The sequence below is a fragment of the Anser anser genome (assembly GCF_964211835.1).
Source record: "Anser anser genome assembly, chromosome: 13".
Lineage (NCBI taxonomy): Eukaryota > Metazoa > Chordata > Aves > Anseriformes > Anatidae > Anser > Anser anser.
Window position 1 is genome coordinate 15,970,740 of NC_139734.1, and position 14,291 is coordinate 15,985,030.

The following is a 14,291-nucleotide window of genomic DNA, read 5'->3' on the forward strand; positions in this document are numbered from 1 at the left end:
AACAATTTACATAACCCACATGCTCCTGTTGGATGGAGGCTGAGTTAGTAACTGAGCTCTTCACCTTTTGAACTCCTCAAATTTACCTCCAAAACTGCCCCAGGTAGAACTGTTCCCACTCCAATCTTAGTCTGGGAACTTGAAGTCTAAAAAGAGCAGTGTCGTATTGCTCCAAACTGACTATTTGTTTTAATTCTAATATATTTTACATGCCCCAGTTAGTTACTGCATATGAAAATTGCACAGAACTCAGCTCTGAAATGTGTGCACTATCCTTCTAGTCCTGTAAGTCTTGCACTTGATTCAGCATTTCAGAGCATGGATCTGAGCCTGTAAGAACCAGGTGGGCTGTTTAGCCCAACCTCTTCTTGCTCTGTCTTGACCTTTCCTTTAGCTTGACAGTTCCCTGGGAAAAAGATCCAAGGGAAAAGTCTATTGTAGACAAGCCGCACATGCCTAGGCTAAAGTGCCTGGATCTCACTAATACAGAGCAGCAAACACTGCAGTTCAGTTGCATTTTGGGCTAGTATTTTAAATGTTACAAATACGGTCACACAGGAGGCAGTAAGAATGGGATCTGCTGGTTGATGGGCTAACCCAGCCACGGGAAAAGCTACTATCGCCGTCCTATAATTGTTTTCTCTCCTAGCAGGATTTGGAAGAGGAACCAGTGTGGTTAACTACGAAGATGAATCCTGGCACGATTATTGTTTCAAATGCACAAAGTGTGCCCGTGGTCTGGCCAACAAGCGCTTTGTTTGCCATAATGGAAAAATTTACTGTGCTGAGTGTCCCAAACGACTGTAAGGAGCAGACAGCAACTACTATAAAATGGATTTTAAAGGCCTGCTTTTCAAAATAGTCCTGGTAAAGGTGCAGGTTTTGCATGTTAAGAATTTTACCTTTTTCCATTTAAGCATAAAACAAACTAAAATAGCCTAAATATACCAGGTTTGACTTTTGAAGCTCCTGCAGCAAGAAAGCATGTACTGTTGCAAAAAGCTAACTTTGCTTTCAAGTAACTATTGGTGTAAAGGCCTGAAATGCCATTTAGATTTAGCATTAGAAATCCAAGTAGTACCATAATCTGTGTGTGGCTTAAACTAAAAAAAAAAAAAGAAGCTCATTTTAAACTTGTTTAGTATACATTTATGCTCGGAACTTACATGAAGTGTTTTTGACAAGGCATGCACAAGCCTCAGCACCTTGGAAACAGAGATGCAAACATTGCACCCAGGATCAGAGAGATCCATTATTATGCTTTTACAAGTACAGGTACATATATATACATATATCACACCATTAACAGAAACTCAATATTAACTTTGCTTATCCTACCATACCAAAGCGCAGCAAGTGTATGGAGTGGCTTTCTCTTACATATAACAACATTTTGGCAGTACAACTTAGCTTTAGTTAAGTTTCCATAAACTTGTTTTGGTTATGATTTTTGCATGGTTTGTCAAAAGTTTTGCTCACTAGCTTTTTTTACATTATTGTTTAAATGAGGCCATCTACATATAATTATTAATCCATTAATAAGTAGTAAATCTTTCAACTACAGCAAAATGCATATGCATTTAGAAGTGCCTTAAAAATAGCTCAGATGACCATAGCTCTCCTATTATGTCAGTATATGTTTTATGATTTAATAAAAATGAGACTAGTGCCTGCTTGGAGTCATACAGTCTGGAAAACTGTTTTTTTTTCTATTTTTCTATCTTACATGAGTGACATCTTTTATGGCTGAGCTACTGCAATCAAGTCTGATGCCTTGACACAGCAAAGTAGAGAGTCAGCTGTTCTGCCATAGTGTCCTTAAATACAGAAGGACCAAAGCAAGAATTTACATAAACTAAAAAAAAAAAATACATAACTGACACTAGACCCTCTGCCAAGAACCACCTGTGTGGAAAAAAAACCCTTTGGAAAACACATGTACAGCAATAGTCCATACACAGTCTACCACCCTTCAGTGACCTGAATGCTGGTTTAAAGTTTTTTCTTTTTTCCTTCTCCATAGCAATGATGATACCATACAGAAATATTTATAAAACTGGATGCTACTACGGTTATTCCCTTTCATTCACAAACACCTACCAGAAACAGCGAAATCTCTCAGGATAAACAGAAAGCAGCATCTTGCTGTTTTTGTGATGGTTGCTGCTCCACAATGGCCACAGAACGCCGCTAGACTCACTGTTAGAACATAAAGATGCTGGTGCTACAAGTAAAAGGCAAAGGCTTGCAGTAAAAAGCAAGTTAAAGAATTCAACTGTTATGAAAAATCTTATACGCATGTACAAACACAGCAAAATCTAAAGGTGTTAGTACAAATACCTTTCCAACCACATAAATGCAATTACCAAAGAGGCTACTAGTTTTGGGAATCTGCAGAGTGCAGTAGTTAGAGAGCAGTACCAGAGCGCATCTCAGCATGGCAAGGGGTTGGAGACTCCTAGTAAGGTAATGTTTAGCATTACAGAAATAAAGCATTGTTCAACTGCAAAGTTTATTTAACAGTGCGCACATATTTACATAGAGCTGTAACAGACCATTCGACAAATAATATCAGCACAGAAAAAATATCAGCATCTTTGTTAGAGTGATTGTCTCTGCCTGAAATAACTATCATACAAAAATACATTTTTCTTTTTACCTAAGGCACTGCTCTAAAGTCTAAAACAGTTCTAACATATTCTGAATAGCAAATAGTGAGAGTAAGAAGGCTGAGGGTTTCCTATTGTAATTGCAGATGTTGAGGAAAGAATGCAGTTCCAGCAAAAACATTTGCATTTCACCACTGAAAATACAGCTGCCATTTGGATGATTCATTTAAATTGAACTATCAGCCAATGGTTTATAGCAGGATTTGAGACAGCTATTCTTTAAATTAATCACTTACTTATTTAGTATATCTATTACAGGAGACACAAGAACAAGACTGCAGTATTACTTTTAGTAGCAGTTTTCAGAAGATGCTTAGTTAATCTCTTCATGCTGTAAAAAGCAGGCAAGTTTAGGTTAAATAGATTACTTAATACAGGCTTTAGGGGAAGGGAAATATATATATGCAGCTTGCAGTCAATGTTATAAAGCTAGAACAGGAACACTTAGAATAATTAACATTAACAAAACATGACTTCAATGGTCTAATACTGTTATGTACACAATAACATAATACTTACATGAGTGTAGATAAATAAATCAAAAGGAAAACATTTTTAAAAGCATGACATGTTAAACTGCGCTATGACAAACAAATCTAGGTATTCAACATTTTTTGTAATATTAGTGCATACCCTGTAAAATGTTTTGATGTTTTCCAATTGATTAAAACATATTAGTGATGACACAACACTGCATTTTGAAACTTTTGAACTTTCAACATTTTTGAAATATTCTGAAATTTGATGTTGGAAAATATGAATTTTTCCTTCTCGATTCAAAACAGAAGATACTCAATTATGCATTTTAAAATAGCATGTGAATGAAAGCGTACAGCTTTTTTCTAGAACATTGCAAATGGACTTGAGCTTTAACACACACTGAAAAAAGTCTTATTTCATCAAGTGCCATTTTAGGAATATCTAAAATCTGACCAGTAGCAAACTGGAAAGTCTGCAGTGGCACATTGCTGTACATTACTGGTATGAAAACAAAAAAAGACTTAAACAGGTTAACGTAAAGTCTGTAAGAGGGAAGTAAGTGATATTTAGACAAGGAAATCCTATCCAACAATTAACTAAACAAATGGAAAAGGAACATCAGCACAATAGTCTCCCTGAAATGTTTCAAGGTGCAAATCTAGAAGTTTGTCATCCCTCCCCTGATGTGTTTTTTTGTTTTTTTTTTTTTCAAACTTGAAGATGGATAAAGGTAAACAAGCAGCTTTTCAAAACAAGGCCTTCGGTACTTGATAAAACACTGGATTACTGCAGTGCAATCAGATTATTTCCAGGTCTCTAGTGTTCACAGTTCTGTCCAGAGAGCAAAGAAAAGAAAATGTTTAACCACCATACTGCACGTATTCTACATACATATATCATCACTGTCAGAGTCTACATCTGGGGGGGGGGGTAAGCACAGACCCACTTAGTAACTCACAGTCCAAAATCAGCATAGTAGCCTTTTTTTTTTTTTTAAATATGAGCACTTGTTTCCAAACACAATTCTTAAATCAGATTGTCTCAAAACACATTTACGTTCAAAATTAAAAGGCAACTCTTTCCTCACTAAGGAGTGAATGATCAGAAAAAAATGTGATCAGCAATATCACATTAAATCATTTTATTCCCACAGCCTACACAGTAGTGGCCCGGAGGAAAGTCTCAATATAACTATGTCCGTAAGACCAAAACTCACAAGACGCAGAGTGACAGAGGAGACTCAGGAAACAGTTCAGTCTAGAAAAGTGCTACACTTTAATCAAAAAAGGTGCTACACATCACTTAAAGAAAATGTGGATAGCAAGTCTTTGTTTTTTCCCCACTGTCATTTATTTCAACTCTTCATGCAGTCATTTATCTCGTGGACAGAGATCTCCTGCTGTGAGTACGCTCATTTGGGGTTTAGCTACAACAACAGAGCAGTTTAGTCTCATGAAAACTAGCATGCTGAAGCCTCTCTGACACACTGTGCTGTACTGCATCAGGGCCTGGGTTGGCGAGTACGTTTGGCTTCAGATGCAACCCTGTTTCTTTCAGAAAATTCTGAGTATCGTGTGTGTAGCTTTACTACTCCTCCCAAAATGCAATACAACCGTTTGTGGAATTCAAGGTTGGGGTTACACCCATCAGTGAAGTGAGAGACTGTTCTATGGTAAGTATAGAGGACAGCTAGTATCTTGCCAGAGCCTGAAAGACCTTTTAAGACCGTGCAGATCAGCATCAAAAAGTTACAGAACATGCCTAGGAGTGGAAAGGGGAAAGCAGCCAGGTCTTGTCTGTAGAGTTACATCAGACACCTTTTAAACTGTTAGTATCTTCAAAAGTAACATGTGCCATTTAAGAAATTTTAGAAGAAGCCTAAAATACAACAGATGGGCTTGAGCGTTGGTAGAAGAAACAGCAGCTTCACAGGGGCCCAGCTTTGTCTTTGGAAGAGCCTTAATGTCAGGCCTTAGCTGCTGTATAGAGCAAATCCCTAAAAAGGCATCAGTTGGTGACTCCTTTTGACAGAATTCAAGTTAGAAGCACTAAAGAAGGAGCTTTCCCTCCAGTCTACACATTGGAAAAAGTGCCTTGAAAATAGGAAGCTGAAGTTAAGGCAAGGAGAATAAAAATGCAACAAAGTTAATTATCCAGCCAGAGGAGGGGATAGATAGGGAAATCAGCTTGGATTACCTGATGAAGAATCTATAGGTTTGGTCAAAGAATTCACTGCACCATCTTCCTCATAAGCCAATTTGGGACTAGAAGGTATTGTAGCAGCATCATTCAAGTTTTGATTACAGTTACCAGCAGAGAGGCTGTCTGAACTCAGTTTTGTTGACCTGGAATGTACTCCAACGTCAATAAACTCCTCAAAAGTCCATGAATCAGATTTTCCATTAAGATTCTGAGTAAGTCCACTTGTATGATCAGCTTCATTAACACCCAACTTCACTGAGTCATCAATAACCATTTCTTTTGCAGGATGGCTGGAAAAAGCAAATGGATACTAGTATTACTATTTCCGGATATTTACTCTTTAGATTCATTACAGGCCAGCTGAATTAGCAGTCTACACAGCTTGCAAAGCACTGCATATCCTGAAGGGCATTCCTAGACGAGCTCCTCCAGCTGCCACATGGGATCTCCCATCCAAGAGCCAGTGGTGAAGAATGACCCACCAGCATATAACAACTTTTTACTATACTAATAACTTTCAGGTAAGGTCTGGCTCCAGAAATGATATGAAGAACCAGCAAGTTTAAAGCCCTCCTCTATTAAAATTGTATTTTAGCACTGTGCGTTTCTCCTCTTACTTAAAAAAAGAAGTTTTCAATGTCATTTCTAAACCTTTAGCATTTAGATGAGCAAATGGAACTAGCATAAGAGGACACATTTTCCACTATTACATAGAAATAAATTTATGTTTAAAGAGATAAAATTTGAAATACCAAAAAAAATCCCACTAAGGGAAGTTTCTGTTTTATCTGCTGTTTCAGCACAACTAGAATTGTTCTAGAGCTTTCTGTAGGCTATTCTTCCTTTTCAGTTTTGTCCTCCCTTCTCCTTGTTTAATATTTTGTTAATGAAAAGAACTGCTAGCTATTTCAATTGAAAACGTTTTCAAGCCAATACCATTCTTTATAAGTAACACTGCCATGTTGCTGGCTATGTGTCTCACTTCGCAAAGCCTGTACTGTCGACAAGGTGCCATCTAAACAAACAATTACCCTGAGCTAACTGACTCTGCATGAACCTGCAAACTGACAGCATGTACACACCATGTGCCTAGAGCAAGCCAGAGAAATACCAGAAAACTAGTGGGGTGCAAAACTTGATCTAATGCTATGTACAGTAGTAAATTGAATTTAAACACAGAGGGATTTCTTGTGTGACAGATAACTGCTCTGACAATAAAACAGCCACCTACACAGACTCACCTGGAATCCTTTAATTCAGTAAAAAGTAGAGACCCGTCATCGCTTTTCAAATTGCTGCCATTCATAAATACTTCACTGGCCTTCAACTCTGACAAGTCTTGTTGCTCAAATTCTGTAGAGATCAAGCTATGTGCAGTCTGTAAACAAACCTCTGTCTCCCCCTTGACTTCCTGGGGTAAGTCAATGCCATTTAGCTTTCCTGGAAGTGTGTAGGAAAAAACAAAAACAGAGCTTCAGTAACAGATTTGCTGTTCTAAATGAATAAAATACAAGTGTCAAAATGACCTTTCCTAGCCAAAATTTGATGCACTCTCCTTCTGTAGAGAAATTAATCTAAAGACAAGCTGTAACAACATGATTGTTGTTTTTCACCTTCAAAATACATTTGTAAAAAGAAAACATGCTGCCTGCATTTCACACAGAAATCATTTTGCATTTAATCATTTTGCATATCTTTTAAGGATTATATTATTATATTAATATTATAATAATATTATAACATTATTACTAGATATAATTAATATATAATAATATATTATATGAGCATATCATTATATATTAATTATACATAATACTATATTATTATTATATTTTATTATAAGGTTTATTCTATTATAACTGGCAACTATGTACTCTATTTAAGCAGAGATTCTGTGACATTTCTGGAATTTGTGTCTCAGTTCATCACAATGCTATAAATTGAGTGACATTTTAACACTGCTATAATATCACTGAGACGCTGGCAGCGACTTAGATCTGACTCATCAGATTTCTTTACCTGATTGACTGGTCTTCTCAAGTCCCAACTCTTCCTCCTCTTCAATATCCTCTCCCTCGATAACCTCGGAGGCAGACTTCCCTTCACTCTGCAACTGAATTCAGGAAGTGTTATTCACCATTGCTTGCTACCATCCAGCATTTCACAAATGGTTCGATCCTAGCTCTCATGCTACAGTCCAGAGGCTGACTGACAATCTGCATCCATGGCTGGGAAAGGAAGTCAACTAAGAGGGCTGTTGGAGTTAATTTTGAGTTTTCAGGTCACTCACCACAACATGCTCTGCTGAGCTAGAGTCTGTAAAGGAACATGTGGGAGACCTGCTGCCCCCTCCTACCCATACACTATTCCTGAGTTTCCTTTCCCCTCACTTCTCCAAGGTGTGCACTAAGTATTTATTGGTTTTCAGCCATATGGAGATTTGAGTCTGCATATTGAATAGCCAGAAAAGGATGACTATTCCTCAATAAAATACTCATCATTTACCACAAACCTTAGGTCAGGGATCACTACACTAACAAAAATACATCCAGTTTACCACAGAAATCCAAAAGGGATTCCAAGATTTCCTTTAAGCAAACAGTTGAAGCCAGGAATGTAAGTTTTCTGGGAAAAAAAAGCCCAAGAAGAACAGGTAATGTTTAAAAAAAAATCATTACCAATCAGTGGGTTTTGGAATTGATCTGCAAGCAGTAATGCCAGATCACATTGTTTCTATATGCCTAAAACAAAAACGCATCGAAGACTTTTGGTCTGAACAAGCAATGCAGAAGAATGTATACCATGGAAAGCTACTGAACATTATTCTAGCGTGCCAGAACTTTTACCCTCATATGGAAGCCAGTTTGTTCAAAGGTAACAGAGGAACACAGGCTACAAGACAAGGCCTTCTCTGGGAAGGGTCATTCTACAGATCTAAGCAAACAAGTACCTTGGATTCGTTTTGATCCGATTTTCGCGTTCTTTTCATTATTTCTTCAATTCTCTGTTAAAATGGGGAAAATATTTGCAATGACAGAGTTTTATGTTTCAGCATTCTGGTTTAAATGTTCATCATGTATTTCATAAATTTACTGCTTTACTCACTGTTGTTAAAGCTCACAAACCAGAGCTAGCTTTAAAAAAACCTACTACTTCTATTTAAACGCACCTGAGACAGTCTGCCTGCTCAGTTTAATACTAACACTTCAACGACTACTTCAGGCTGAGAAACCTTTCTGCTTTCAAAACAGCATACCTTTTTTCTTTCAAGCCTTTCCTGCATATTTTGCTGCATAATTCTCTCTCTTTCCAGCCGCTGTCTTTCAGCCTCTTCTTGAGCTTTTGCTTCAGCTTCTTCTCTCTGAAAACAAAGCAAGGCCAAAAAAAGAAAAAAAAAAAGAAAAAAAAAAGAGCATCTAATGTACAACTCATTTCCAAGAGTTAAAAGCAGAGCCGTTACAGAGATTCTGGTTTAAGATAGACAGGAATAGCAGACAATCGCTATTTAATAGTACCATGCATTGCAGCTAAATGCCAATGATACAGTTACTGAAACAAAATTTATATTACTATGACATTTAAAAACTGACTTGAAAAGAAAAATAGTATTCACTTCTTTATTGCGATTACGCAAATGTTCTGGATGTTGTTTAGCTAGTCAGAGTTCAAATTATACTTCAGGATGAAGTTTTTCTAAGAAGGATAATTTATGAAGTAACAGGACAGCAACTGAATTCTGTATGTTGCAAGGTTAATTTAAAAAATCTTGGCAGTCAGGTATAGTCTGCAAGATACTCTGTGCTGAGCATCGTCTGTTCCTTCTACACTGGAAAAGCTTTTCCACTAAGACTGGAAAGAAAATAAAAGCATATGACAATTACTTAAGTGTTAACTACACTTAAGCAAGCTTTTAAAGAAATGTTCAGACACATTACAATGCTGTCCATAAGATACAACTCTTTAAACATAAATCACTTCATTGTAAAGCTGCTTTGATTAATCTCATTTAAAGAAAGTCCACTTTCTTCGAAACAGTTTCCTTCACTTAGAAAGATGCCTTTGGAAAGGTACACATATCTTAGCTGTGGAAGACTATCTAGCAACTGGAAAAGCAGACTGGAAACACTACCAATCTTTCTTTTTGCTCATCTGGAATCAGAGGAGGCTGGATGACTTTCCAAACAGACCATTTTCTTATAATCCACAGCGGTACAGTGGTAAAGTGGTCTCAGTACAAATACTTTTGTGTGTGAAAAGTAACATCCCAGATGGCTAAAAAAAAATTTTTGAAAACTTCCCAAGTATCTGCCTCTGTCCCACACCTGAATTCATCAAATGTTGAAAGAAAACACATACAACTAGGGCAAGGAAGAACTGCAAGATATTCTTTAAACCAATCTCTTGTCACGGACAAGATGAACTCTGCTTTACATCATTCCTCACAGAGATTTGTCAAAACTGTTCTATGAAAGAAAATGAAAGACAACCCCCTCAAAAACACACCAGCAGCTTTGTTCAAGGAACACAGTTGGAAGCGTACAAATAAACAGACCTGGTGTTGAAGCTCTGCAAGTTTTTCCTGCTCTTCTTGTTCTCGACGGATTCTTTCCTCTTCAGCTTGTCTTTGCTGTTCTTCATAAGCCGCTCTCTTTTCTTCCTCCTGTTTGCGGAGCTCCTCTTCCCGTCGTGCTTTTTCTTCAACTGCTCTCTTGGCCATTTCTTCTTCTCTGATTCTAGTGTTTCCAAGATACAGATTACTGACTGGGCATTTCGTTCTTTAAAAGTGTGCATGCATGTGAGACAGACTAGGAAAGCAAGAAAGTTTTAAGTTAGTCAGTCGTAGAATAATTGCATAATGATACTTTCTGGTGTGGAATTACAAATGCCACCATCCAGAGCAGTCAAAGGAAAAAGCAGAATAACTTCAAAGAAACTATCTATACATTTAAATGTTCTTTGCTGATTACGACAAGTCTAAAGCCACCTGTTCCAATAATGGAATGTTTGATTGAGAACTGGATTAAGACACAACTATTTAATAAATACCACCTGCATCCAAAACATGAATGAAGCTCTCAATCACTGTCAAACAAATTTAGTCAGATTTTCTAAAACACTTTTTCTTCTATAGTCCTAGTTCCAGAGACATACTAGGTGTTTCACTGCCAGATCATGCAGATGTACACATCAGATCTAATCCAATAAGGGCATGATGTATTTCTGATCTGTAGCAGACTCTATTAAAGTTCATGACAGCTTTATACCCATGAGCAGAAAATAGACAAAATCTGATATTCCATAGTGTTCAGAGAAGCTCAGACAGGACCTTACTCAGACTTTACTCCATGACCTGGAGTAAAGTTAGTCAGCACAAAATTGTTATCGTTAACAACTTCTTTGTGATGAACCAAATATATACTGATTTATTGCTTTGAATTATTTGGCTACATTTCTTATCCAGATTTAGGATCACTAAAATGAGATCTAATGTACTCACTTCCTGAGTTCATCAAAGGAAAGTTTCATACAGAGAGGCTGATTATTTCAAGACAACAAAACAAATATAAATGGCGTAAAAAACACATTCTAGATTTGAAGTAAAAGCAGTACTGGTGACTGTTAGGAAAAGGAAGCAGTGATTTGCACTGTGACTATGCATTGCATATATACTGAGGTATAGATTAATGATATACACAGCAATTTGTCCTACCTCGAATTTAACGCTTAGGAAAATGTGCAACTGAAGTGTCCATTTCAACCACACCCACACCAAAGAAAACATTTCCTTCTCCTGAACTGTTACCTTTCCTCTTCCTCTCTCTGAATTCTTTCTTGGTCTTCACGCTCTCTTTGCTCTCGTGCCAGACGTCGTTTCTCTGCCAAGATTTTAGCAGCTTCTTCAGCTGTGGTGGTCCCTGCTACCGTTTTGCTACCTGATTCTGCAAAGTTTGAAAGAAATTACTGTTAAAAAGACCTAGCAACTTAAAATTAAGAAAGACATTATAACTGTTTTTCTTGGCCAACCAACCCACTAACTTTTAGATCAGCACTCATCACTCAGTAAGTATACTCTGTGTATAGAGGCCCACAAGAGCCAAAGGGCAGTCCTAAAGAGAAGGCGGCAGGGCACCAAAATCTCACTGAGATAACAAATCATTTCAACTGACAGCGTTCCAGCCGTATTTCAGACAATACAGTTTAATGGCATTCTCCAATTACCATGGAACTTAAAAACATATTTCTAAAAAAGATATTTTCATTCTAATACAATTAGAAACACTTAAAAGAAAACTGAAGAAAGACTGCTTCAGGAAATACATTTAACTTCCTTCTAATAAAACTGAATGCACATCTGTGATTATAAAAAGGAAATATGAAATGAGAAATTTTAAAATGAATAACATTAACGCCTTTATATTTATAGGGTATCTTTGGATGCAAATAATCACCCATTTAATTTGGCATTGAAGGCACATACTAATGACTTCAGCAATATCATATTTTAGCAACAAATCCTTCTCCAGTTTACATAGAGATCAAAACAGCTCCAACCACCAGGTTAGTAGATATTTATATAGCTCTGCGGTTTTTGTTTGTTCACCCTGCCTGGTGTTATGATGTCTGAACCTCAGAGATACTATTATAAATTAACATTAAAAAAAATAATCCCTTGCCACCCAGTTGCTCTCAATATATATTGAAAGAACTATGATTTTTATCAGTTATTCCCACTCTCTAAAAATAATACTGTTCTACCATAACTAGAGGTCATCTGAATATTCACTCTTGGTGTCAGTAGAGCAACAGAACCGTAACATTGGTCAGGATGTGTCTTTCTTCTTTTTAATATCTCACAAATTAGCACATAGATGTCTGCTTAAGTTTTAGAAAGCCTTCAAGCCAAGTTAATTTTAACGAACACTGACATCAGGGTTTTATCCATTATTTTGCTTCCAACCTAAAGACAAATCATTCAAAACACAATGCCATCATTAGGCACTTTAATACCTGAAAATCTGTTTAAATCCTGTGGACACGTAATCACTACCTGCAGCTATAGGGCATAATTCACTGAGTACACTCTTAATTGCTGAATCATAGTAGTGCTTTGTGCATAAAAATTGTTCTTGCAGTCCCAGGAAAAGGATTACAGCACTGAGAGAGGGCAGTCACAGAAGAGTTTTCTGACAGTTAGGTTTACCCAATGCTGAAACTGAAGCACCTCCCCAGAATGCACATTGCATCTTATCTGGGCAAAAATACAGTTATATCGGTACAAACAAGAATCCAACCACGATGCTTCTAAATCTAAGCTCAGCCAAAAGGGAACCTCCTCCACCTCCTCCTCAAGAACAAAAGATTGGCTCCTTGCAGTTGTGAGAACTATTAGCAGAATCCGCCTACTCAAGACTTGCATGAACTAAGTGTTCTTCTTTCTATATTCTGCAAATTTTTCATTTAAAGGGGGGGGTTCATTTAGTGTTGCCAGCATACAACCCTAAAGAAAATCAAAATGCCTCTCTTCTTCTCTACCACTCAAGTGTCTTGCCAGTTTAAACTAGACATTTTTTACATCAAAGGCCATCTTCCATTATGCACTTGCAACCAGCACAGCAGCCCTATTTCGACGCTACAGGAATCTCAATGATATCAAAACTGGTTGACATTTACTGTCAGATTTAACTCCTTCCCCCATCAAACCTGAACCTAAAACAGATAAATTAATTCTCAGCAGGAAGCCTAAGGGCTTTAGGCTTTTCAGGTATAGGTTTTAGGATTATAACATGGTAATAATAGCTTGAAATACTATGAATACCTGGTATCAAAAATGACAGAATTAGTCAAAAAAATATTCAGAATACCACAGGTATGGAAAGAACGGGGCGGGGGGGAGCATAAAAACAAGTGTAGGAGACCTCAAGTCTATGAAAGATCTTTCTATTGCATTTTTACTGCTGAAACTTTACTGACACTTTCCATACGGTTACTTCAATAGTGCTTTCAGGCCCATGTGCCCTTTGTAGTCTGTTTCCATAGGGCTGGACATGGGACTTCCCGACATGATGGCTAACATGCCTTAAGAATATTATTCCAGAGTTTTATACTCAGCTCCTCAGCTCCATTTTCATTGTACTCCCAACTATCATTAGTGGTAAGAACTGTCTTTTTCTCAAAGGACATTTTCATGATAGAAAGGTGAAGAGGGAAACAGGTAAGAGAGATGTCTCAGAACATTTGTAAAATGCATCTAAAGGACTAATAGCTGATCTGTCGGTCTTACTTAGTTCTAGCCTGTGGTTTAATAGCAAAGAGCTGCTTTTAAGATTCTTGCAGCCATTAGGAATACAGACTGCTCTAAGTAGTTCCTCTCCAGCAGTATTATCCTGCCAGCTGAGTAGAAAGGACGCAGGAAATCTGTAACTTAAGAAGAGGTGGAAGTTGAATCTCCTCCTCTTCTCCCATTAATCAGGATTTTTTTTTTAATTTTTTTTAACAAGGTGGAAAGAATACTACACAGATCTACTCTGTGAGGAGAAACTGGTGTCAGTTCATCACCGGACTGTTATTTTCTAGCCTGACAGCAAGAGCACAGATGTGTTTGTGTTGTACTATTAGTTGGAGACACGGAGGATTCCAGATCATTTCAAGGCAAGTCATGTATTCACAGTTAATCTAGGAATCACATCGCAAAGCCTTCACTACTTAGATAGAAAAGAAGCGAGGCTCCATGATAGTTTATTACCTATCATCACGCATAAGGTGAGAGCTCATGAAGGAGCACTTATGCTTAAAGTTGAAACAAGCCTTTTAACTCTCAGAGAAGCTGCGAAAGGCTGCTGCCAGAAATGACAACTGCTCCGAGTCACTGAAAAATAAAAAAGTGTTTTACTGCAGAACAGTGTATTTTAGTATGAAGACACAAAGAGCAAGACAAAGACT

At 37.4% G+C, this 14,291-nt stretch overlaps 2 protein-coding genes across 16 annotated transcripts in view; one reads left to right on the forward strand and one right to left on the reverse strand.

Annotated features, from left to right (window-relative positions):
• FHL1 (four and a half LIM domains 1) overlaps positions 1-1,679 on the forward strand; it is a 32,265-nt gene extending 30,586 nt beyond the window's left edge. For 4 of the 7 annotated variants that reach the window (XM_083796712.1, XM_083796716.1, XM_083796717.1 and 1 more), the window contains exon 6: positions 650-1,679. In XM_083796712.1, coding sequence (XP_083652838.1) covers positions 650-807 — 158 coding nt within the window. In that variant the 3' untranslated portion in view covers positions 808-1,679. The remainder of the gene's footprint in view (positions 1-649) is intronic. The other 3 variants (XM_083796713.1, XM_083796718.1, XM_083796715.1) reach the window with 1 other exon arrangement.
• The window catches only part of MAP7D3 (MAP7 domain containing 3), a 48,433-nt gene continuing 34,789 nt past the window's right edge, over positions 648-14,291 (reverse strand). For 7 of the 9 annotated variants that reach the window (XM_083796709.1, XM_083796707.1, XM_083796706.1 and 4 more), the window contains 7 exons: positions 11,155-11,290; positions 9,904-10,084; positions 8,608-8,712; positions 8,302-8,355; positions 7,371-7,464; positions 6,593-6,791; positions 4,401-5,641 (listed from right to left, as the gene is read on the reverse strand). In XM_083796709.1, the coding sequence (XP_083652835.1) occupies positions 5,332-5,641; positions 6,593-6,791; positions 7,371-7,464; positions 8,302-8,355; positions 8,608-8,712; positions 9,904-10,084; positions 11,155-11,290 (1,079 nt within the window). In that variant the 3' untranslated portion in view covers positions 4,401-5,331. Of the gene's footprint in view, positions 3,981-4,400; positions 5,642-6,592; positions 6,792-7,370; positions 7,465-8,301; positions 8,356-8,607; positions 8,713-9,903; positions 10,085-11,154; positions 11,291-14,291 lie in introns of those variants that run through there. The other 2 variants (XM_083796708.1, XM_083796703.1) reach the window with 1 other exon arrangement.